The sequence below is a fragment of the Drosophila suzukii genome, chromosome 3, assembly GCF_043229965.1.
Source record: "Drosophila suzukii chromosome 3, CBGP_Dsuzu_IsoJpt1.0, whole genome shotgun sequence".
Lineage (NCBI taxonomy): Eukaryota > Metazoa > Arthropoda > Insecta > Diptera > Drosophilidae > Drosophila > Drosophila suzukii.
Genome location: NC_092082.1, coordinates 34,295,671 through 34,322,384, shown reverse-complemented (window position 1 = coordinate 34,322,384; position 26,714 = coordinate 34,295,671). Strand labels below are relative to the sequence as shown.

The window sequence follows — 26,714 nt, the reverse complement described above, 5'->3', positions numbered from 1 at the left end:
CTCTGACCTACTAGTTTTAGCGGCCGACAAAGTTACAAAGGATGTTGGCAAATCAAAGCTATGAATTTATTTTTCTCTTTTTCCCAGTGCACTATGGGCACTTTGACCTGTTTTTTTTGGCATTATATAATAACTCGTGAACTATGCAAGGTATTTTGATCATTTTTTTTGTAGTGGTCGGTGTACCCTTAAATTTAATGTGCAGAAGTGGGGGTGTCAGCCAAATCGATCGGATCGGAAGTCCATTGCTCTTTAAAATACATCTGTGAAACCACAAATTCTGCTGTGCTTTCTTGCATGGTGAAGTCTTACGACTGTCTGTCTGTCTGTCCGGATGAACGCTGAGATCTCGGAAACTATGAGAGATAGCGTGCAGATTCGTGAGCTTCTTACGCAGCGCAAGTTTCAGTAGAGTGCTACGCCCACTCTAACGCCTAGAATAAAAATTTTAACTGAAATGTAATGTTCTCATCAATACCTATCGATTGACCCAAAAAAAGTTTGCCACGCCCACCCTGACGCCCATAAACCGCCCACAAACTTCAAAAAATCGTAAATTTGAACGTGGATATCTCGGAAACTATCAAAGATAGAGAATTGGGATTTCAGATTTAGATTCCGTAGCCTTATACGCAGCGCAAGTTTGTTACGCGAACATGCCACGCCCACTCTAACGCCCACAAACCGCCCAAACCTTTGGCGCTATGCTAGACAGAAAATTTTAACTGAAATGTATTAGTCTTGTCAATACCTATCGATTGACCCAAAAAAATTTTGCTACGCCCACTCTTACGCCCACAAACCTCCCAAGAAAAAAAGCTATGACGTCAGAGCCAGACAATGCGAAATATTTTTACGCGTGTATGTGTGTGTATGTAAATAGTTGCCGGCCGAACTTAGCGGCAAAGAAAAAAGCACTGCCGGCGCTCAGAGAGAGCAAAGTTCGCGGCTAACTTATTCTGTTGAATAATTAACAATTTATCCATTTGTCCCATTGACGGGCAAAAACCTGTGGCGATCATGTTTTCTGCCATCTGGCATCGCTGAAAACTCCTCAGAATAGATTGGTATCAAAAAACCTCTCTGGGTACACTCTTCGAAGAGTGTACGCTAAAAAAGCCCACTAAGAAAACAGATCTCAATTCTGAACAATCACTCGGTAAATAAAAGTACAAAATATATATTAGCATCCAAGTTCTGTGTTTTACTTAAGAGCAGGACTTACCTTGGTTTGAAGACAAACCATAATTGGTGACCCCAGACGATTCAAACATCTGCAATCAAAGCGAACGCACCTCGACTTACTCAGAACTTCAACATAACCTCAAACAATGCCGGATAACGAAGACTTCGTCGACGCGCAGGAAGCACTGAACTCGGTATTTGCCAAGATGCCCTTCCCTCAACTACATTCCATTACCAACATCGAAATGTTTTTCACCAAACTGGAAAGCTGGTTTTTGCTGCAAGGTCTCGGTGCACGCAAAGAACAGGAGAAATACGCAGCAGTAATTGCGTATGCTGATCCCAAATACCTGGATCAAGTGCACGATCTTGTCAATAACCCACCACAAACGAACCCGTATTCAACCCTCAAGCAAGCAATTTTGTCAAAATTTTCCGAATCAGAGATGGTGCGCCTCGACAGACTTGCGACAGGAATTCAACTAGGTGACGGTCGTCCAAGTCATCTACTCAGCCAACTACAGCAAACTAACGCCACCAATGACGAATCGGTTGTACGTCGCTACTGGATCAAGCGCTTACCACCTCCCGCGCGTGCTGTAATCGTAGGTCTGCTCGAAAGCTCTCCCAACACTACCCTCGCCCAGCTTGCAACTGCTGCCGATGCTGTGATGGATTCCCTTAACTACGACACTTCAGATCACATGTGTGCAGTATCACAGCAAAACACCCACCACGCTTCACAGGAGGACAATGACAAGATGCTACACCAGATCAACAACAAGCTGAGTCAGCTCCTTGGCACCACCAATCAGCAACGCGGTCGGAGCTACAATCGATCGCCCAGCAACAACAGTTTCCGCAGTAACACACCATCCAGGGATAATTCTAACCCTCAATTTTGCTGGTACCACAACAAGTACGCAGACAGTGCCCAACGTTGCATCCAACCGTGCTCTTTCCATGCCAACAACAGTTCAAAAAACTAAGCTCCACCGTTGGAAATCAACAGGGCAGCTCCGACGGTCGTAACGCAAATGCCTCACAACGCTACCCATTGTTTAAAGTAAACATCTGCAGAATTTCATCCTCCAACCGTCTCTTCGTTCCGGACTCCAAATCGGGTAAAAGTTTTCTCATCGACACTGGAGCTGACGTATCTGTTATAACACCAAAAACAATTAATCGAGACATCAAAGCTAATGATAACCATACACTATTCGCAGCCAATGGAACAACAATCCATACTTATGGTACCACCCGCCTTACGCTGGATCTCGGCTTGCGCCGCCCTTTCACATGCATTTTTACCATAGCCGATACGATAATCCCAATCATTGGCTCAGACTTCTTGCGGCACTTTATTCTCCTGGTTGATCTTAAAAACTCATAGTTAGTTGATTTCGAAACACGCCTATCATGCTGCGGTATATTTAGTCAACAATCAATTGAGGAGATCAGGACATATAACATTCACTGCGAATTCTCCAAGTTACTGGAAGAATTTAAGTACATCACACAGCTTAACTCATCTCCTCCTCAAGCAACAACCGCCAACGTTACACACTGCATTGAAACCAAAGGCTCTCCACCATTCGCTAGGCCCAGAAGACTTACCCCAGAAAAATTCCAAGCAGCAAAAAGTGAGTTCCAGTATCTGATCAACCTCGGCGTTTGCCGCGCGTCAAAAAGCCCTTACGCCTCCCCGTTACACATGGTCCGTAAGGCTAGTGGTGAATGGCGTCCATGCGGCGATTACCGAGCTCTCAATGCCCAAACCACCCCAGATCGGTATCCCTTACCCTTACCATACATTCAAGACTGCACTCACATATTTTTCGGGAAGCACGTATTTTCAAAGATCGATCTAAACCGAGCATACCATCAAATTCCCATCGAGGCTCGAGACATCCCCAAAACGGCCATAACTACACCTTTTGGATTATTCGAATTCACCCACATGACTTTCGGACTGTGCAACGCGGCGCAAACATTCCAACGATACATGCATTCCGCATTCTCAGAGATGGATTTTGTCTTCGTTTACGTCGATGACATCGCGGTTGCATCAGTTAACATGGAGCAGCACCAACTTCACCTCCGCAAAGTATTTGAACGACTGCGCCAATTCAACCTCACCATAAATCCAGCTAAATGTAGTTTCGGAAAGAAGTCGATCGATTTCTTAGGCCATCATATCGATTCAAACGGCATCAAACCACTGCCAGAGAAAGTAAAGGCCATTTCGGATTTCCCTCTGCCCAAAGTCGCAAAGGAGCTACGCAGGTTCTTGGCAATGATTAACTTCTACATGCGATTCTTGCCAAATGCAATTCAACATCAGGCACCGCTAAACCAACTTATCCCTGGAAATAAGAAGAATGACTCAACTCCAATCACTTGGACTGCCGCTACTATCAACGATTTCGGTGAATGTAAGCGAACTCTTGCAGAGGCAACGTTACTTGTACACCCAGCACCCTCTGCGCCACTTTCTCTCTGCACAGATGCAAGCGATTTCGCAGTTGGAGCAGTACTACATCAAGTCGTGAGCGGCCAGTTTCAACCAATGGGATTTTTCAGTGTAAAGTTAACTGAAACGCAACGCAAGTATAGCACATATGATCGAGAACTGCTCGCTATATACCTCAGCATCAGACACTTTCGCTACATGCTAGAAGGAAGAACGTTTGACATTCGCACAGACCATAAACCTTTTGTATACGCTTTTTCGCAAAAACCTGAAAAAGCCTCCCCACGGCAACTTCGACAATTGGATTTCATTAGCCAATTCACTACCTCTATCGTGCATGTGGCCGGAATTGAAAACACTACTGCTGACGCGCTTTCCCGCATCTCAACCATCGAACGCGAAACTATCGACTACAACCAACTCAGCATCGCACAAGCAAGTTGCAAAGAACTTAAACGACTACTGAACGACAACACCACTGCATTGCAGTTGAAGTCAATCAGCATTCCCAACTCTACCAATTCAATAGTTTGCGATTTGTCTACTTCCAGCGTGCGACCTTTTGTTCCAGAGCCTCTAAGGAAGAACGTCATCAGAAAACTACACAACATTTCTCACAGTGGAGTTGGATCAACTATAAAACTTATCAAGCAACGCTTCGTATGGCCCTCAATGCACAAGGAGATTTCTCAATTTGTAAAACACTGTACACCTTGCCAAAAATCGAAGATGTCCAGACACGTTCGCTCGCCGCTGCAGCAGTTCACGCTTCCTACACAAAGATTCAATCACATCAATCTAGATCTCATCGGACCATTACCACAATCAGGTCAATATAGATACTGTTTAACAGAAGCCATCGCAATCGAGGATATGCACGCCAACACGGTAGCCTCTGCACTCATCGGCTCGTGGATTTCAAGATTTGGAGTTCCAGCCCGCATCACAACGGATCAAAGCAGACAGTTTGAGTCCCAATTGTTCCATGAATTGTCACGACTGCTAGGAATAGACCACCTTCGCACAACAGCATATCACCCACAAGCAAACGGAATCATCGAACGCTGGCACAGAACACTTAAAGCAGCCATTATGTGCAAAAATCGTGGAAATTGGCCACAAAAACTTCCACTGATCCTGCTCGGGTTGCGTTCAGCATTCAAGCCAGACATCCAAACAACATCAGCACAACTTGTGTACGGAACAACCTTCCTGGAGAAATTATTCATCAAAAGTCCAAAATCCAACCGCAAACTGACTTCGCAAAGGAACTGGAGGAAATCATGCGAGAAATACGGCCCATCCAGACGGCACATCACGACTCCTCCAAGCCATTTGTTTTTAAAGAGCTGAAACAGGCAACTCACGTCTTCCTACGCAACGACACCGTCCGTGGATCCCTTTACTCGAATTCTATAGGTCGCCATGACTTATTTTACACTTAACAACTCGTATAGAGTAGATAAGAAAACAACAAAAGTGGTAGTAGACAGAAGATTTGAAGACAAACACAAAATATAACTTATTGTATTTCAGTTCCAATTATTTAAGCCACATTATTAAAATTTTTGGCAAACATTGGTCCTTGTATTCTTAGCTATAGCGCGGAACCTTTAGGTTATGGCACTTGTGTTTGTATTGGATATTTGCTCAGGAGGGCCCAATTACCATGGAAAAATAGAAACGGTTTCTGAAAATTTCACATAATTCAATTTTGTGTTTTTAGATAATAGGTAGAAACCCAATTAATTCCAAAGAGATCAGTTTTCTCCCTAAATTTAAGAATTTCTCTATACCTATACTCAAAATATCTTGCTCACGTCAGTGAGTCTGTCCTTATCAGGTGCATCTTTTCCCTAACCTGTTAGTTTAAAGTTTCTTCTTTATTTATATCAACCCCATCTATAATGCGCTTGAACACGACTATCAGCTCTGACCTACTAGTTTTAGCGGCCGACAGAGTTACAAAGGATGTTGGCAAATCAAAGCTATGAATTTATTTTTCTCTTTTTCCCAGTGCACTATGGGCACTTTGACCTGTTTTATTGGCATTATATAATAACTCCTGAACTATGCAAGGTATTTTGATCATTTTTTTTGTAGTGGTCGGTGTACCCTTAAATTTAATGCGCAGAAGTGGTGGTGTCAGCCAAATCGATCGGATCGGAAGTCCATTGCTCTTTGAAATACATCTGTGAAACCACAAATTCTGCTGTGCTTTCTTGCATGGTGAAGTCTTACGAGCAGCTCTGCAACCTCGAATTATGTTCTTAAACCGAAAGAGATGGCTGCTGCATCCTTTTCCTGGCGTATTGTGCCTTTTAAAGAAAATGTAATTTTTGACGTCCATTTTTATACCCGTTACTCGTAGAGTAAAAGGGTATACTAGATTCGTCGGAAAGTATGTAACAGGCAGAAGGAAGCGTTTCCGACCCCATAAAGTATATATATATTCTTGATCAGGATCACTAGCCGAGTCGATCTAGCCATTTCCTTCTGTCCGTCTGTCTGTCTGTCCGGATGAACGCTGAGATCTCGGAAACTATGAAAGCTAGCGTGCAGATTCGTGAGCTTCTTACGCAGCGCAAGTTTCAGTAGAGTGCTACGCCCACTCTAACGCCTAGAATAAAAATTTTAACTGAAATGTAATGTTCTTATCAATACCTATCGATTGACCCAAAAAAAGTTTGCCACGCCCACCCTGACGCCCATAAACCGCCCACAAACTTCAAAAAATCGTACATTTGAACGTGGATATCTCGGAAACTATCAAAGATAGAGAATTGGGATTTCAGATTTAGATTCCGTAGCCTTATACGCAGCGCAAGTTTGTTACGCGAACATGCCACGCCCACTCTAACGCCCACAAACCGCCCAAACCTTTGGCGCTATGCTGGACAGAAAATTTTAACTGAAATGTATTAGTCTTGTCAATACCTATCGATTGACCCAAAAAAATTTTGCTACGCCCACTCTTACGCCCACAAACCTCCCAAGAAAAAAAGCTATGACGTCAGAGCCAGACAATGCGAAATGTTTTTACGCGTGTATGTGTGTGTATGTAAATAGTTGCCGGCCGAACTTAGCGGCAAAGAAAAAAGCACTGCCGGCGCTCAGAGAGAGCAAAGTGCGGGGCTAACTTATTCTGTTGAATAATTAACAATTTATCCATTTGTCCCATTGACGGGCAAAAACCTGTGGCGATCATGTTTTCTGCCATCTGGCATCGCTGAAAACTCCTCAGAATAGATTGGTATCAAAAAACCTCTCTGGGTACACTCTTCGAAGAGTGTACGCTAAAAAAGCCCACTAAGAAAACAGATCTCAATTCTGAACAATCACTCAGTATATAAAAGTACAAAATATATATTAGCATATATTACTCAGAACTTCAACATAACCTCAAACAATGCCGGATAACGAAGACTTCGTCGACGCGCAGGAAGCACTGCAAATTCCTGATGCAAGTGCTGTGAACTCGGTATTTGCCAAGATGCCCTTCCCTCAACTACATTCCATTACCAACATCGAAATGTTTTTCACCAAACTGGAAAGCTGGTTTTTGCTGCAAGGTCTCGGTGCACGCAAAGAACAGGAGAAATACGCAGCAGTAATTGCGTATGCTGATCCCAAATACCTGGATCAAGTGCACGATCTTGTCAATAACCCACCACAAACGAACCCGTATTCAACCCTCAAGCAAGCAATTTTGTCAAAATTTTCCGAATCAGAGATGGTGCGCCTCGACAGACTTGCGACAGGAATTCAACTAGGTGACGGTCGTCCAAGTCATCTACTCAGCCAATGACCACCAATGACGAATCGGTTGTACGTCGCTACTGGATCAAGCGCTTACCACCTCCCGCGCGTGCTGTAATCGTAGGTCTGCTCGAAAGCTCTCCCAACACCATCCTCGCCCAGCTTGCAACTGCTGCCGATGCTGTGATGGATTCCCTTAACTACGACACTTCAGATCACATGTGTGCAGTATCACAGCAAAACACCCACCACGCTTCACAGGAGGACAATGACAAGATGCTACACCAGATCAACAACAAGCTGAGTCAGCTCCTTGGCACCACCAATCAGCAACGCGGTCGGAGCTACAATCGATCGCCCAGCAACAACAGTTTCCGCAGTAACACACCATCCAGGGATAATTCTAACCCTCAATTTTGCTGGTACCACAACAAGTACGCAGACAGTGCCCAACGTTGCATCCAACCGTGCTCTTTCCATGCCAACAACAGTTCAAAAAACTAAGCTCCACCGTTGGAAATCAACAGGGCAGCTCCGACGGTCGTAACGCAAATGCCTCACAACGCTACCCATTGTTTAAAGTAAACATCTGCAGAATTTCATCCTCCAACCGTCTCTTCGTTCCGGACTCCAAATCGGGTAAAAGTTTTCTCATCGACACTGGAGCTGACGTATCTGTTATAACACCAAAAACAATTAATCGAGACATCAAAGCTAATGATAACCATACACTATTCGCAGCCAATGGAACAGCAATCCATACTTATGGTACCACCCGCCTTACGCTGGATCTCGGCTTGCGCCGCCCTTTCACATGCATTTTTACCATAGCCGATACGATAATCCCAATCATTGGCTCAGACTTCTTGCGGCACTTTATTCTCCTGGTTGATCTTAAAAACTCATAGTTAGTTGATGTCGAAACACGCCTATCATGCTGCGGTATATTTAGTCAACAATCAATTGAGGAGATCAGGACATATAACATTCACTGCGAATTCTCCAAGCTACTGGAAGAATTTAAGTACATCACACAGCTTAACTCATCTCCTCCTCAAGCAACAACCGCCAACGTTACACACTGCATTGAAACCAAAGGCTCTCCACCATTCGCTAGGCCCAGAAGACTTACCCCAGAAAAATTCCAAGCAGCAAAAAGTGAGTTCCAGTATCTGATCAACCTCGGCGATTGCCGCGCGTCAAAAAGCCCTTACGCCTCCCCGTTACACATGGTCCGTAAGGCTAGTGGTGAATGGCGTCCATGCGGCGATTACCGAGCTCTCAATGCCCAAACCACCCCAGATCGGTATCCCTTACCATACATTCAAGACTGCACTCACATATTTTTCGGGAAGCACGTATTTTCAAAGATCGATCTAAACCGAGCATACCATCAAATTCCCATCGAGGCTCGAGACATTCCCAAAACGGCCATAACTACACCTTTTGGATTATTCGAATTCACCCACATGACTTTCGGACTGTGCAACGCGGCGCAAACATTCCAACGATACATGCATTCCGCATTCTCAGAGATGGATTTTGTCTTCGTTTACGTCGATGACATCGCGGTTGCATCAGTTAACATGGAGCAGCACCAACTTCACCTCCGCAAAGTATTTGAACGACTGCGCCAATTCAACCTCACCATAAATCCAGCTAAATGTAGTTTCGGAAAGAAGTCGATCGATTTCTTAGGCCATCATATCGATTCAAACGGCATCAAACCACTGCCAGAGAAAGTAAAGGCCATTTCGGATTTCCCTCTGCCCAAAGTCGCAAAGGAGCTACGCAGGTTCTTGGCAATGATTAACTTCTACATGCGATTCTTGCCAAATGCAATTCAACATCAGGCACCGCTAAACCAACTTATCCCTGGAAATAAGAAGAATGACTCAACTCCAATCACTTGGACTGCCGCTACTATCAACGATTTCGGTGAATGTAAGCGAACTCTTGCAGAGGCAACGTTACTTGTACACCCAGCACCCTCTGCGCCACTTTCTCTCTGCACAGATGCAAGCGATTTCGCAGTTGGAGCAGTACTACATCAAGTCGTGAGCGGCCAGTTTCAACCAATGGGATTTTTCAGTGTAAAGTTAACTGAAACGCAACGCAAGTATAGCACATATGATCGAGAACTGCTCGCTATATACCTCAGCATCAGACACTTTCGCTACATGCTAGAAGGAAGAACGTTTGACATTCGCACAGACCATAAACCTTTTGTATACGCTTTTTCGCAAAAACCTGAAAAAGCCTCCCCACGGCAACTTCGACAATTGGATTTCATTAGCCAATTCACTACCTCTATCGTGCATGTGGCCGGAATTGAAAACACTACTGCTGAGGCGCTTTCCCGCATCTCAACCATCGAACGCGAAACTATCGACTACAACCAACTCAGCATCGCACAAGCAAGTTGCAAAGAACTTAAACGACTACTGAACGACAACACCACTGCATTGCAGTTGAAGTCAATCAGCATTCCCAACTCTACCAATTCAATAGTTTGCGATTTGTCTACTTCCAGCGTGCGACCCTTTGTTCCAGAGCCTCTAAGGAAGAACGTCATCAGAAAACTACACAACATTTCTCACAGTGGAGTTGGATCAACTATAAAACTTATCAAGCAACGCTTCGTATGGCCCTCAATGCACAAGGAGATTTCTCAATTTGTAAAACACTGTACACCTTGCCAAAAATCGAAGATGTCCAGACACGTTCGCTCGCCGCTGCAGCAGTTCACGCTTCCTACACAAAGATTCAATCACATCAATCTAGATCTCATCGGACCATTACCACAATCAGGTCAATATAGATACTGTTTAACAATCATTGATCGTTATACACGTTGGCCAGAAGCCATCGCAATCGAGGATATGCACGCCAACACGGTAGCCTCTGCACTCATCGGCTCGTGGATTTCAAGATTTGGAGTTCCAGCCCGCATCACAACGGATCAGGGCAGACAGTTTGAGTCCCAATTGTTCCATGAATTGTCACGACTGCTAGGAATAGACCACCTTCGCACAACAGCATATCACCCACAAGCAAACGGAATCATCGAACGCTGGCACAGAACACTTAAAGCAGCCATTATGTGCAAAAATCGTGGAAATTGGCCACAAAAACTTCCACTGATCCTGCTCGGGTTGCGTTCAGCATTCAAGCCAGACATCCAAACAACATCAGCACAACTTGTGTACGGAACAACCTTCCTGGAGAAATTATTCATCAAAAGTCCAAAATCCAACCGCAAACTGACTTCGCAAAGGAACTGGAGGAAATCATGCGAGAAATACGGCCCATCCAGACGGCACATCACGACTCCTCCAAGCCATTTGTTTTTAAAGAGCTGAAACAGGCAACTCACGTCTTCCTACGCAACGACACCGTCCGTGGATCCCTTTACTCGAATTCTATAGGTCGCCATGACTTATTTTACACTTAACAACTCGTATAGAGTAGATAAGAAAACAACAAAAGTGGTAGTAGACAGAAGATTTGAAGACAAACACAAAATATAACTTATTGTGTTTCAGTTCCAATTATTTAAGCCACATTATTAAAATTTTTGGCAAACATTGGTCTTTGTATTCTTAGCTATAGCGCGGAACCTTTAGGTTATGGCACTTGTGTTTTTATTGGATATTTGCTCAGGAGGGCCCAATTACCATGGAAAAATAGAAACGGTTTCTGAAAATTTCACATAATTCAATTTTGTGTTTTTAGATAATAGGTAGTAACCCAATTAATTCCGAAGAGATCAGTTTCCTCCCTAAATTTAAGAATTTCTCTATACCTATACTCAAAATATCTAGCACACGTCAGTGAGTCTGTCCTTATCAGGTGCATCTTTTCCCTAACCTGTTAGTTTAAAGTTTCTTCTTTATTTATATCAACCCCATCTATAATGCGCTTGAACACGACTATCAGCTCTGACCTACTAGTTTTAGCGGCCGACAGAGTTACAAAGGATGTTGGCAAATCAAAGCTATGAATTTATTTTTCTCTTTTTCCCAGTGCACTATGGGCACTTTGACCTGTTTTTTGGCATTATATAATAACTCCTGAACTATGCAAGGTATTTTGATCATTTTTTTGTAGTGGTCGGTGTACCCTTAAATTTAATGTGCAGAAGTGGGGGTGTCAGCCAAATCGATCGGATCGGAAGTCCATTGCTCTTTGAAATACATCTGTGAAACCACAAATTCTGCTGTGCTTTCTTGCATGGTGAAGTCTTACGAGCAGCTCTGCAACCTCGAATTATGTTCTTAAACCGAAAGAGATGGCTGCTGCATCCTTTTCCTGGCGTATTGTGCCTTTTAAAGAAAATGTAATTTTTGACGTCCATTTTTATACCCGTTACTCGTAGAGTAAAAGGGTATACTAGATTCGTCGGAAAGTATGTAACAGGCAGAAGGAAGCGTTTCCGACCCCATAAAGTATATATATATTCTTGATCAGGATCACTAGCCGAGTCGATCTAGCCATGTCCGTCTGTCCGTCTGTCTGTCTGTCCGGATGAACGCTGAGATCTCGGAAACTATGAAAGCTAGCGTGCAGATTCGTGAGCTTCTTACGCAGCGCAAGTTTCAGTAGAGTGCTACGCCCACTCTAACGCCTAGAATAAAAATTTTAACTGAAATGTAATGTTCTCATCAATACCTATCGATTGACCCAAAAAAAGTTTGCCACGCCCACCCTGACGCCCATAAGCCGCCCACAAACTTCAAAAAATCGTAAATTTGAACGTGGATATCTCGGAAACTATCAAAGATAGAGAATTGGGATTTCAGATTTAAATTCCGTAGCCTTTTACGCAGCGCAAGTTTGTTACGCGAACATGCCACGCCCACTGTAACGCCCACAAACCGCCCAAACCTTTGGCGCTATGCTAGACAGAAAATTTTAACTGAAATGTATTAGTCTTGTCAATACCTATCGATTGACCCAAAAAAATTTTGCTACGCCCACTCTTACGCCCACAAACCTCCCAAGAAAAAAAGCTATGACGTCAGAGCCAGACAATGCGAAATGTTTTTACGCGTGTATGTGTGTGTATGTAAATAGTTGCCGGCCGAACTTAGCGGCAAAGAAAAAAGCACTGCCGGCGCTCAGAGAGAGCAAAGTGCGGGGCTAACTTATTCTGTTGAATAATTAACAATTTATCCATTTGTCCCATTGACGGGCAAAAACCTGTGGCGATCATGTTTTCTGCCATCTGGCATCGCTGAAAACTCCTCAGAATAGATTGGTATCAAAAAACCTCTCTGGGTACACTCTTCGAAGAGTGTACGCTAAAAAAGCCCACTAAGAAAACAGATCTCAATTCTGAACAATCACTCAGTATATAAAAGTACAAAATATATATTAGCATCCAAGTTCTGTGTTTTACTTAAGAGCAGGACTTACCTTGGTTTGAAGACAAACCATAATTGGTGACCCCAGACGATTCAAACATCTGCAATCAAAGCGAACGCACCTCGACTTACTCAGAACTTCAACATAACCTCAAACAATGCCGGATAACGAAGACTTCGTCGACGCGCAGGAAGCACTGAACTCGGTATTTGCCAAGATGCCCTTCCCTCAACTACATTCCATTACCAACATCGAAATGTTTTTCACCAAACTGGAAAGCTGGTTTTTGCTGCAAGGTCTCGGTGCACGCAAAGAACAGGAGAAATACGCAGCAGTAATTGCGTATGCTGATCCCAAATACCTGGATCAAGTGCACGATCTTGTCAATAACCCACCACAAACGAACCCGTATTCAACCCTCAAGCAAGCAATTTTGTCAAAATTTTCCGAATCAGAGATGGTGCGCCTCGACAGACTTGCGACAGGAATTCAACTAGGTGACGGTCGTCCAAGTCATCTACTCAGCCAACTACAGCAAACTAACGCCACCAATGACGAATCGGTTGTACGTCGCTACTGGATCAAGCGCTTACCACCTCCCGCGCGTGCTGTAATCGTAGGTCTGCTCGAAAGCTCTCCCAACACCACCCTCGCCCAGCTTGCAACTGCTGCCGATGCTGTGATGGATTCCCTTAAGTACGACACTTCAGATCACATGTGTGCAGTATCACAGCAAAACACCCACCACGCTTCACAGGAGGACAATGACAAGATGCTACACCAGATCAACAACAAGCTGAGTCAGCTCCTTGGCACCACCAATCAGCAACGCGGTCGGAGCTACAATCGATCGCCCAGCAACAACAGTTTCCGCAGTAACACACCATCCAGGGATAATTCTAACCCTCAATTTTGCTGGTACCACAACAAGTACGCAGACAGTGCCCAACGTTGCATCCAACCGTGCTCTTTCCATGCCAACAACAGTTCAAAAAACTAAGCTCCACCGTTGGAAATCAACAGGGCAGCTCCGACGGTCGTAACGCAAATGCCTCACAACGCTACCCATTGCTTAAAGTAAACATCTGCAGAATTTCATCCTCCAACCGTCTCTTCGTTCCGGACTCCAAATCGGGTAAAAGTTTTCTCATCGACACTGGAGCTGACGTATCTGTTATAACACCAAAAACAATTAATCGAGACATCAAAGCTAATGATAACCATACACTATTCGCAGCCAATGGAACAGCAATCCATACTTATGGTACCACCCGCCTTACGCTGGATCTCGGCTTGCGCCGCCCTTTCACATGCATTTTTACCATAGCCGATACGATAATCCCAATCATTGGCTCAGACTTCTTGCGGCACTTTATTCTCCTGGTTGATCTTAAAAACTCATAGTTAGTTGATGTCGAAACACGCCTATCATGCTGCGGTATATTTAGTCAACAATCAATTGAGGAGATCAGGACATACAACATTCACTGCGAATTCTCCAAGCTACTGGAAGAATTTAAGTACATCACACAGCTTAACTCATCTCCTCCTCAAGCAACAACCGCCAACGTTACACACTGCATTTAAACCAAAGGCTCTCCACCATTCGCTAGGCCCAGAAGACTTACCCCAGAAAAATTCCAAGCAGCAAAAAGTGAGTTCCAGTATCTGATCAACCTCGGCGATTGCCGCGCGTCAAAAAGCCCTTACGCCTCCCCGTTACACATGGTCCGTAAGGCTAGTGGTGAATGGCGTCCATGCGGCGATTACCGAGCTCTCAATGCCCAAACCACCCCAGATCGGTATCCCTTACCATACATTCAAGACTGCACTCACATATTTTTCGGGAAGCACGTATTTTCAAAGATCGATCTAAACCGAGCATACCATCAAATTCCCATCGAGGCTCGAGACATTCCCAAAACGGCCATAACTACACCTTTTGGATTATTCGAATTCACCCACATGACTTTCGGACTGTGCAACGCGGCGCAAACATTCCAACGATACATGCATTCCGCATTCTCAGAGATGGATTTTGTCTTCGTTTACGTCGATGACATCGCGGTTGCATCAGTTAACATGGAGCAGCACCAACTTCACCTCCGCAAAGTATTTGAACGACTGCGCCAATTCAACCTCACCATAAATCCAGCTAAATGTAGTTTCGGAAAGAAGTCGATCGATTTCTTAGGCCATCATATCGATTCAAACGGCATCAAACCACTGCCAGAGAAAGTAAAGGCCATTTCGGATTTCCCTCTGCCCAAAGTCGCAAAGGAGCTACGCAGGTTCTTGGCAATGATTAACTTCTACATGCGATTCTTGCCAAATGCAATTCAACATCAGGCACCGCTAAACCAACTTATCCCTGGAAATAAGAAGAATGACTCAACTCCAATCACTTGGACTGCCGCTACTATCAACGATTTCGGTGAATGTAAGCGAACTCTTGCAGAGGCAACGTTACTTGTACACCCAGCACCCTCTGCGCCACTTTCTCTCTGCACAGATGCAAGCGATTTCGCAGTTGGAGCAGTACTACATCAAGTCGTGAGCGGCCAGTTTCAACCAATGGGATTTTTCAGTGTAAAGTTAACTGAAACGCAACGCAAGTATAGCACATATGATCGAGAACTGCTCGCTATATACCTCAGCATCAGACACTTTCGCTACATGCTAGAAGGAAGAACGTTTGACATTCGCACAGACCATAAACCTTTTGTATACGCTTTTTCGCAAAAACCTGAAAAAGCCTCCCCACGGCAACTTCGACAATTGGATTTCATTAGCCAATTCACTACCTCTATCGTGCATGTGGCCGGAATTGAAAACACTACTGCTGAGGCGCTTTCCCGCATCTCAACCATCGAACGCGAAACTATCGACTACAACCAACTCAGCATCGCACAAGCAAGTTGCAAAGAACTTAAACGACTACTGAACGACAACACCACTGCATTGCAGTTGAAGTCAATCAGCATTCCCAACTCTACCAATTCAATAGTTTGCGATTTGTCTACTTCCAGCGTGCGACCCTTTGTTCCAGAGCCTCTAAGGAAGAACGTCATCAGAAAACTACACAACATTTCTCACAGTGGAGTTGGATCAACTATAAAACTTATCAAGCAACGCTTCGTATGGCCCTCAATGCACAAGGAGATTTCTCAATTTGTAAAACACTGTACACCTTGCCAAAAATCGAAGATGTCCAGACACGTTCGCTCGTCGCTGCAGCAGTTCACGCTTCCTACACAAAGATTCAATCACATCAATCTAGATCTCATCGGACCATTACCACAATCAGGTCAATATAGATACTGTTTAACAGAAGCCATCGCAATCGAGGATATGCACGCCAACACGGTAGCCTCTGCACTCATCGGCTCGTGGATTTCAAGATTTGGAGTTCCAGCCCGCATCACAACGGATCAGGGCAGACAGTTTGAGTCCCAATTGTTCCATGAATTGTCACGACTGCTAGGAATAGACCACCTTCGCACAACAGCATATCACCCACAAGCAAACGGAATCATCGAACGCTGGCACAGAACACTTAAAGCAGCCATTATGTGCAAAAATCGTGGAAATTGGCCACAAAAACTTCCACTGATCCTGCTCGGGTTGCGTTCAGCATTCAAGCCAGACATCCAAACAACATCAGCACAACTTGTGTACGGAACAACCTTCCTGGAGAAATTATTCATCAAAAGTCCAAAATCCAACCGCAAACTGACTTCGCAAAGGAACTGGAGGAAATCATGCGAGAAATACGGCCCATCCAGACGGCACATCACGACTCCTCCAAGCCATTTGTTTTTAAAGAGCTGAAACAGGCAACTCACGTCTTCCTACGCAACGACACCGTCCGTGGATCCCTTTAACCGCCTTACGATGGACCTTTTGAAGTGAGAGAAAAGCAATCCAAATACTTCACTATAAACACCGGCACTCGATGCATTAAGGTGTCTATAGACCGACTCAAGCCCGCCTTCATCGAAACTCAGCAGCCAATTATTTCACCCCCAAATCCATCCAGTGACTTCAGCAACAGGATCAAAGACACCGCAACGACCCCTGCTGTTAACCAATCTTCAAGACCTCGTCGTAAAATTAGACTCCCTGTTCGTTTTACAACATGAAGTCTAGGGGGAGTACTGTGGCGATCATGTTTTCTGCCATCTGGCATCGCTGAAAACTCCTCAGAATAGATTGGTATCAAAAAACCTCTCTGGGAACACTCTTCGAAGAACCACGCTAAAAAAGCCCACTAAGAAAACAGATCTCAATTCTGAACAATCACTCAGTATATAAAAGTACAAAATATATATTAGCATTTAAGTTCTGTGTTTTACTTAAGAGCAGGACTTACCTTGGTTTGAAGACATACCATAAACCTTTAAAGATCTGTAAATCTTTATTTATCTCTTTCAATGAATATGTATTAGTTTAAAAAATACCTATAGATTTTCCCAAAAAACTTTCCCGTTTTCAGTCCAATGCCCTCAATCCAAGGTAGTTAAGACAAGCCTTGACACTAGAGCCAGAAAATGACATACATATGTACATACACATGTATTTATGCATGTGTGTGGGTGTAAAAAATTGCAAACTAATATCCGGGGCGAATATAACTTTTTCAAACAAAGCTATTCAACCAAATATTTTATTGAATGTGTTATGTTATGTGTTGCTTTCTCATTCTTGGCGCTGGCTGAAACAAAAGCAGAGCCGAAAAATTAGAGCAAGGGAGAGAGAACAAAGTTCGCGGCTAACTTATTCAATTAAATATTGAACAAAAAAATAAACTATTTGTCCTTTTTTCCCTCTGTCCTCCAACCACTTTACTTATAGCTGTAATTTTGTTGATTGCTTATGTTCAACGAACATATATTAATACAAATGTTTTTATTCTATTTTATGTTTTGCTCTCTCTTTCTTGGCGCAGGCTGTAACAAGTGCTGGTCTAAAAACAATGGCAATTACAGCGCTGCCAACGCTAAGAGAGAGCAGGTCAAAAAAAAAGAGAATGAAAAGCGCTGCCAACGATAAGAGCGTACAGTACAGCTAACTTATTCTATTGAATATTAAACAATTTACTCCTGTTCTCTACCCTAACACCAATTCATTGGTCTACCAATTTCAATTACCTATTTCTGATTATTGTTAGATTTAAATTGCTGAAAAGCAACAGCATGGGCGCGGGAGGGAGGGCTTTTGCTCGTTGCATTTTTTCCCTTCTTAGTGCATTTTTATGCGCCAAAGGAGAAGTACATATATTTGGGGGAAAAGGACCGAAATCCGTGTACGTTAAATTGGCGGGCTAAAACTTTACAGCGCTGCAAATATTTATGTTGTCTTTTAAAAGATAAGTATGTTTATTTATGTTGTTTGTATGTTTAATCAATGCCTTTGATTGTAAAAAAAACAAGGGAGAACGCTATAGTCGAGTACCTCGACTATCAGATACCCGTTACTCAGCTAAATGGAGATATGCAAGCAGCAAAGCGAGATTAAAATGCGCCACCTACCGGCGGTATACAGATTTAAGCGTTATGGGCGTTAGAGTGGGCGTGGCAAATTTTTTTTTGGGTCAATCGATAGGTATTGATGAGAACCTTACATTTCAGTTAAAATTTTCTATCTAGCATGAAAACTGTAGGAGCCACAGTTTTGGGCGGTTTGTGGGCGTTAGAGTGGGCGTGGCAGTCTACTGAAACAAACTTGCGCTGCGTAGGAAGCTCAGGAATCTGCACGCCAAATCTCAATAGCCTAGCTCCCATAGTTTCCGAGATCTCAGCGTTCATCCGGACAGACGGACAGACGGACAGACGGTCAGACGGACAGACGGACAGACGGACAGACGGACAGACGGACATGGCTAGATCGACTCGGCTAGTGATCCTGATCAAGAATATATATACTTTATGGGGTCGGAAACGCTTCCTTCTGCCTGTTACATACTTTCCGACGAATCTAGTATACCCTTTTACTCTACGAGTAACGGGTATAAATAGCCAAGTCAGACAATGTACATATGTATACATCATTTTATTTCTGCATATTTGTAAGTAAACAGTTGCAAACTGAATTAAGCAGCGACCAGAACTTTTTCAAACAAATCTATTTGACCAAACATTTTATTGAACAACTAACGCAAACATTTAAACTGAACAATACATTATAGGCTCTAAAATGGTTCATATTAAGCAAACATACATAAATATCTATGTTTTCAGTATATTTTATGTTTTGCTCGTCGTTTTAGACTCCCCTGTTCTCTACCCTTACACCAATTTATTGGTCTACCTAATTTCGATTAGGTTAATATAAGATTTAAGTGCCTGAAAAACAATGGAATGGGCGCGGGAGGGAGGGCTTTTCGCTCTTTGAATTTTCTCCTACCGCGGAGCATTCACATGGGCCAAATGAGAAGGATGATTGGAGTAAAAGGACAAAGGACCGAAAATCCGAGCACGTAAAATAGGCGCGAAAAACTTTACAGCTTTGTAAATCTTTCTGTTATGCCTTTTATCAGATATGCATGTGCATTGTTTTAATCAATACCTATAGACTGTCCCATAAAATCTTTGCTACGCCCACTTCAACGCCTACAAACATCCCAAGAAGTTAGGGAAAGCAATGATGTCAGAGCCAGATAATGACATATATTTACATATGTATGTTTACATGTAAATAGTTGAAATGCGGGGAGAATATAACTCTTTTAAGCTATGTGCATTATCAAACAAAAACACCTCTTAACGAGGTAAAAAGTAGTTACGAAAGCGCTCTTAACAAAAATTTCTGATATCAACAATTGTGACGAAAAATGATATTACATTCGATAAAATAAATAAACTATATTAAATTTATGATTTCGGCCCGCAACAGTAAATATTTATTTACCTACACATATAATTTCTGCTGTAGCGTGCCGAATACATAAATTTAATATAGTATATTTATTTTATTGAATGTAATATCATTTTTCGTCACAATTGTTGATATCAGAAATTTTTTTTAAGAGCGCTTTCGCCACTACTTTTTACCTCGTTAAGAGGTGTTTTTGTTTGATATCAGAAGTTTTTTTGCACAAGAGTTTAAGTACCCAATACCATGACTAGGAGTCGTCCCCATATGGCTTGGCTATTGAAAAACCAAACACACACTTTCATGTTCCACTTCGGCTTAACTTTATTCTAATAAGGTATGGGTTGTTTACATTCACATTTTAATGAGAATGAAACATATAATATGAATATTAAACTTTTTAATAACAAGTTTTATCGCTTTAATTACCTATTTTAATAGCACAAGTTTGGAATCTCAAGGGTTGTATATTTTCAAATTCCAAGAGAAATCTGTCGTTTCTTTCATTTCCCGCTGAACTAGCGGGTTTTTCCAAAGTGGTAGAACAAATAGATCAAGTTTCCTATTTCGATTAGCTTCATGCAAGGACCCTAAAACAGTGGTCGGCACACACATACCATCACAAGTTTGCCTTGCATTAGTGTGAGTGTAACAAACACGAAGTTTGCGCGCGGCGTGCTGAAGCGAGACGTTTCTCTGCTTTGCACTGAGATCCTCTGCCGCAGCAACAAAAAAGCGCGCCGAAGTTTAGAAAAAATGACCCGAAGACTTATGCCGAAGTCACACGAACATGTACGTTATACGTGAGCGAGCAGAGGATGGGCAGAACACTTCCCTATGCTGACTAGATAGGCCGCTGCCGACCATTGCCCTAAAACCATAATAGATTTTCCGTTTGAAAAAATCGAATAAGAATATTTTTCATCAAATTGGTTTTTTTCTTGTTTATTCCAATAAGTATGAAATATTACGTATACGGAGCTGAAACCAGTTGCACTTTTTATCGCTTAATATCTTCCAAACGGTAATTTTTAGGGCAAAAAGTGTTATATATCAAAAGTTGAGGAATCTTAAGAGCTATATGATTTAAAATTTAAAAAGAAATCGTTCGACTCAATTTTGAGAAAATAGTCAAAAAGTGGATTTTAAAAAATAACTTTTTATCATATCTCTAAATCTATTATATTCATACAATTTTACAATATGAAGAGTATTTAGCAAATTAAATTATATTTTCAGAGATATATAGCACGTTCCCGTAGCATTAGTTGTTTAGCTACTATAAGCATTTTAAATCTGGTTTTTTTTTTTTTGATTTTCCGCTAAACTAGCGGGTTTTTCCAAAAGTCGTAGAACAAATGTTTCCTTTTTCAAGCTACTTTATACACCCATAGGGTTTTCGAAACCCTAAAACTAAGATGGGATGCATACAAACCCACAAAGGGACAAACATTTTCGTTTTGGGAAGAAGAAGAAAATCTTGTTTTTTGAATTACTTTTGAACGGAACATCGGATTTCAACAAATGAGGTGTCATTCGACGCGTATTCTCAGTAAGAACAAAACTAGCTAAATAGGGGGCTTTTATCCCCACCGTATCCAGCAGCTCCAATTTTCTAAATTTTTACTTTTACATTTTCACCGCTTTTTCTCCCAAGCAAATCTATATTTCGAAAATCTTGGTATACAATCTTCTTAGTTAGTGCGATACCTTTCAATTGGTGTATCACTCGTTATGATCGGACCATTATTGCAGATTTTCAATTCTGCGGCTATATATAGTAGTTGTCTTCTTGCGCGCTTCGCCACTACGTGTACTGCCGTCCACAGTGATATACACAATACGCCTAAAGGTTGTTTACATGTACATATGTACATTGTACATTAATATAAATGTTATTAGTATGTTATGTCTTGCTCTCTCTTTCTCGGCGCAAGCTGAAACAAAAGCGCAACAAAAAAATGACAATGAAAAGCGCTGCCAACGCAAAGAGAGAGCAGAGTGCGCGGCAAACTTATTCTATTGAATATTTAACAATTAAAACTATTTGTCCTTTTCCCCTCTGTCCTCTGGCCAATTTACTTATTGCTATTATTTTGTTGCTTGTTGATGCTTAACAAACATACATTTATAAAATGTTTTCAGTCTGTTTTATGTATTGCTCTCTCTTCCTTGGCGCAGGCTGAAACAAAAGCGGGACAAGAAAATGAGAATGAAAAGCGCTGCCAACGCTAAGAGAGGGCACAGTGCGCGGCTAACTTACTCTATTGAATAATAATCAACTTAATTTTGTTCCCCTTTTGGCTCTATCACCACAAACAACACCAGTTCATTGGTCTACCAGTTGTATTTACCAAATTCCGATCAGGTTAATGTATGATTTAAATTGCAAAAACAATAGAAAGGGCGCGGGAGGGAGGGCTTTTTGCTCCTAGCATTTTCTCTCTTTGTGCATTCTTATGCGCCAAAGGAGAAGTATATTTCGGGGAAAAGGACCGAAAATCCGTGCACGTAAAATTGGAGGGCAAAAACTTTTTAGCGCTGTAAATGTTCTGTTAGTCTAAGACTAACTATCGTAAGCGAATCTACTGCCCGTGTGCCGAATGCGATTTTTGCGAATTTTTCAAGTGTCTTTCAATTTAAAAAGCGATAATCTTAACGTAAATTAACCTTTGCAAGCAATTTAACGTAAATTTATTAAATTAATTTTTCTTTGCTAAGAAGTTAACGTAAATTTGTGGTTTTCCTTTGCTAAGAAGTTAACGTAAATTTGTGTTTTTACGCGGACGCGAGTTGTTGCTGCTTCTAACAACGTCGCTGCCGCTATTTGCTGACGACTGATAATAACAATAATTAACATTTATATTTGTAAATTTTTTTCTGGTAAATTTTCAATTTTAAATTTTTTTTCATTTTTTATTTTAAAGTAGTTTCATTGACAATTATAACCATTTATATTTTCATATTAAAAATTTTTTCCGATTGAATTTTTGATTTTCAATTTTTCTAATCGCTTCGCACTTTTTTTTTTCTTATAGAAATATAAGAAAATTGCCTTTTTAAAGGCTATTTTTATATTTTTATAAATTTACGTAATTGTTATCTAATAGTCCTATAAGTTTTAGTCTTTTTAAAGACTAACACTTATAATTCTATTTATAAATTAAGGTATTTTTTTATTCACTTAATTAAGGGTTTTAATATTTTAGTAATATTTATTAAGTATCAACCTTAAAGTAGAAATTATAAAAATATTTTAAGACTAGGTCTTTTTAAAGACTTTTTCTTTGATTATTATTATTTCATATTTTGAATATACGTATTTAACTTATAAAATCGTAATAGGGTTATATATTTCGTCTTTCAAGGACTTGCACTTATAGATCCATTAATTTATATTAACTAATCCTTTTTTTATAAAATTATATTTATTATTTATATTTTAAAGATATATTTTCCATTAGGGAAATTAAATATTTTTATAAAAATGCCTAGACTAAATAGACCTACTGCATCTCAATCAATTAATAAGAAATAGGGCAAATAGGGAAAACATTGAGTATGCAGAGATGGAGAGGGTAGAAAATGTAGACGCTCATCGTAGGCGAGGGGAAAATTTTTAATAGGTAGGTCAAGACGCCTAAATCTGCCGATACTCAGTGTCGTTCAGAAAGGCGACAGATTAGCGAGCTTAAAGATATAGAGCAGGCTCAAAACACTGCTGACCACTCGGAAAGACGCTCGAATCCTGCTTTCCGTGCGGATGACCAAGTAGCCGATACTCGGCGTCGTTCAATTACGCGCTTGGATCCTACGTATCGTGCGGGTGAGCAAGAAGCAAATACTCTGCAACGAGCACAGGTTAGATCAACAAAGGATCGCCTATTGGAAAGAGCGCAGGATAGGGCTAGGAAAGCTACAGCTAGAAGTTTTAGGGATCGCAGGGTCGTCGAGCAGGCGAGAAATACACTCGCTCGACGAAGTGCACGTATAGCTGCTCGACAAGCAACCATCGATGCAATTCAAAATAAAAGTCAAAGAGTTAGTCAGTTTAGAAGCCTTGGTGGAAACAGGGAAGCAGAAAACCTTCGGAACTTAATCCGAAGTCAGGAGATACGGCATAGTATATCTCAGGAGCATAGGCCCAGTAGAAGACCTACTGAATTAGAAGTTCTTATAGCCACTTTTAATAGAAAGAAAAAGCTTTCTAGAGCCTATTTAGAAAAACATTGCGAGTTCAGGGAAGAAATTTACCAAAATGCAAGCCAGCTTGTTTTAACTGGTGAATCTTTTACGTTCTGTGCAACCTGTCACAGCAATATAAAAGCCGGCAGAAAGCCCAAAGGTGCCATTTCTAACGGCCTGGATTTCCCAGAAATTCCTTATTGCTTAAGGGGGCTTACTCCCTTGGTGGAACGACTGATTTCACCTCGCCTTCCATTTATGATTATTAAAAGGAGCTGTTGTAAATGTTCCACTTCCAGTAAGCAATATTGTGACGTCCCTCCCACGAGCTTTCAATGAAGCTGAGGTTATACAGCATCACCTCAAGCGAAGAATGGAATACGGACATGATTTCATGGCAGAGACCATTAGGCCTTCTAGAATGGCTGACGCTATTAGATACTTAGTAAATACCGAGCTTTACAGAAAGCATAATGTGTCAATAAACGAGCAGTGGATCTCTGATTTTACATCCGAAACTGTTCCCTTCATAGCATCTCAAGCTGTCTTGGCATTAGTAGAGGAGCAATTAGCCATCCAGCAGGAGGATGTAAATTCGGAGGCTACTAATTCCGATGAGAATGCGGAAGCATTCGATGCATGAGAATAACCAGACACACAATGTAGGAATTCCGAGAATTACAACTACAGGTGAGGGCCAAAAACCTCCCGACGTGATTCTCGATGCTGACTCTGAAGAATTAGCGTTCCCAAGCATATATGCTGGCGTCAAGAGACCATCTTCAGAGAGTTATACAACCGGAGCTAGGTCTTAACTTAGGAACGTAGTACGTACTTGACGAAGATTTTATGGGCAACTTAATTAGCCATAAGGATGGATATCTAATTCTTAAGGATATTTGCACGTCTTCTGCTCACTAAGAAGATGAAAAGAAGAAAGTCATGGCTATGATTCGCCAGTTTGGTTGGCCAACGCAATGTAGATAGGGTTGAAATAAATGAAGAAGCTTTAAATTTACAATTTAGGGAAAAGGCGCGCCTGATTAGGACAGACCCAGTGACGTGTGCTAGATACTTTGATTATAGATATGGGAAGTTCTTAAATTAATGAAGAAACCTGGGGATATCTTTGGAAGTAATTTTGTTACTACCTATTATTAGTGAGTTGAGTTTCAACAGAGAGGTTCACCTTATATTCACGGTATGTTTTGGCTGAAAGACGCCCCGGAAGTGGATTTCAACAATGAAGAATCTATGTCTAGTGTAATAGCCTTCATTGATCAGTTTGTAACTGTGGATGTTACAAACACAGCATAAGCACGGGCATTCGTGTCTTAAAAAGATGCGCCGGCAATCTGTTTGTCGATTCGGTATTCCATATCCTCCAATGCCCCAAACGGAAATATTGAAGCCACTTCCTGAAGAAACTCAAAACTTTTCTCTTCACCACGAAAAATTAAAAAAAATTCGAAGCTGTTTGCTTCGCGATCAATCAGAAGATTTGATTAGCCATCTTACCTTTTTTTAAAATTTCTTTCTCATGATCAGGCAAATATGGATATCCAGTTAATTTTGGACCCTTTTGCTTGCTGTAGCTACATAATTAATTATATTAACAAATCCCAAAGGGGTAATTCGAATTTAATGCGAGAAGCAGCTAATGACATTCGAAGGGGCAATTCAAGCATTGGGCAAAAGCTACAGTATCTTAGTCACAAATTTATTTCGGGCCCTGAGATCTCTGCTCAGGAGGCCGTATATTGTTGTCTGGGATTAACGTTGTCAGAATCTAGCAATCTAGCAGATTCTCATGAAGGCCTGTGTTTAGCCGATTTTGCTGCAAACTGTGAGTTTTCAAAAAGCCGGGAAAGAAGAAAATGATATTTTAGGAGAAGTTTATTTCGCGCTTTGCGAGGGTAGTGGTTTTATTAGAGAAAGGAATAGGCCGAGTATTATTAGGTATAGCCCCTTCAATGTTAATATAGATAGACAGAATTATTTTAGAGCATTAGTGATGCTTCATTCTCCGTGGACAGACGAACAGGCAGATTTAATACAGAGAAATTGTGAGGAGTTTTACCAAGGGAATGAAGCGGCTATTAAAGCCAATTTTGATAGATTAGATTCCATAGAAAGTTTGGAAGACGCGTTTAGAAGGGCCATGGAAGTAGAGGACAATAATGAGGAAAATATAGATGAGGAGGCCGAAGTTTATGAGGAGTTTAGGGCCCTAGCTTTTCCGGAAATGTCTCTTCAAATAAATGTTTTAAACTTAAACAATCATGTTCAAGAAATTGATCCGGATAGCAATATCCGGGTAATAAAGCTCCCACCAATTATTTCCGCTGAACACTCAGCAACTTTAGTTAGAACCCTTAATTTAAAGCAAAAAACCTTTTTAACGCATGTTTTGCAAAATGCAAGAAATGCTAGTTTTTATGAGTTCGTAGGAGACGGAGCAGGTGTCGGCAAGAGTAGACTTATTTCCACGCTATTTCAGTATAATGGTCGAGCAGGATGCGACCCAACTTCTATAAAAATATTATTGTGCGCTCCCACATGCAAAGCTGCTTTTGGAATCGGAGACTCCACTCTTCATTCAATGATCTCTCTCCCTGTAAATCAGGCTGGGTCTGCATTTAGGAGCTTAAGCCCTGATTTGTTAAATACCCTGCGTTCTAGATTTATTGATCTCAAAGTACTTATAATAGACGAAATTTCTATGGTCGGTGCAACAATGTCCTCCCATTTGGATTCTCGCCTTAAGCAAATTTTTTCCAACGACGATGCTCCCTCCGGAGGTATTTCGGTCATCGTGTTCGGCGATCTTAGACAATTGCGGCCAGTATGTGATCGTTTGATATTTCAGCCG

General features: G+C 41.7%; 3 protein-coding genes across 3 annotated transcripts; all 3 read left to right on the top strand.

Moving 5' to 3' along the window:
* Positions 1 to 1,331: 1,331 nt before the first annotated feature.
* On the top strand, positions 1,332 to 2,174 carry LOC139352751 (uncharacterized). Its single transcript, XM_070995381.1, has one exon. The coding sequence runs from the start codon at positions 1,332 to 1,334 to the stop codon at positions 2,172 to 2,174; it is 843 nt and encodes a 280-aa protein (XP_070851482.1).
* A 4,893-nt stretch (positions 2,175 to 7,067) lies between these two features.
* Positions 7,068 to 7,921, top strand: LOC139352750 (uncharacterized). The gene is made up of 2 exons (XM_070995380.1): positions 7,068 to 7,394; positions 7,460 to 7,921. Exons 1-2 carry the CDS (start codon positions 7,068 to 7,070, stop codon positions 7,919 to 7,921), a joined length of 789 nt encoding a protein of 262 aa, XP_070851481.1.
* A 5,020-nt stretch (positions 7,922 to 12,941) lies between these two features.
* LOC139352749 (uncharacterized) lies at positions 12,942 to 13,784 on the top strand. The gene has a single exon (XM_070995379.1). The coding sequence runs from the start codon at positions 12,942 to 12,944 to the stop codon at positions 13,782 to 13,784; it is 843 nt and encodes a 280-aa protein (XP_070851480.1).
* Positions 13,785 to 26,714: the final 12,930 nt, after the last annotated feature.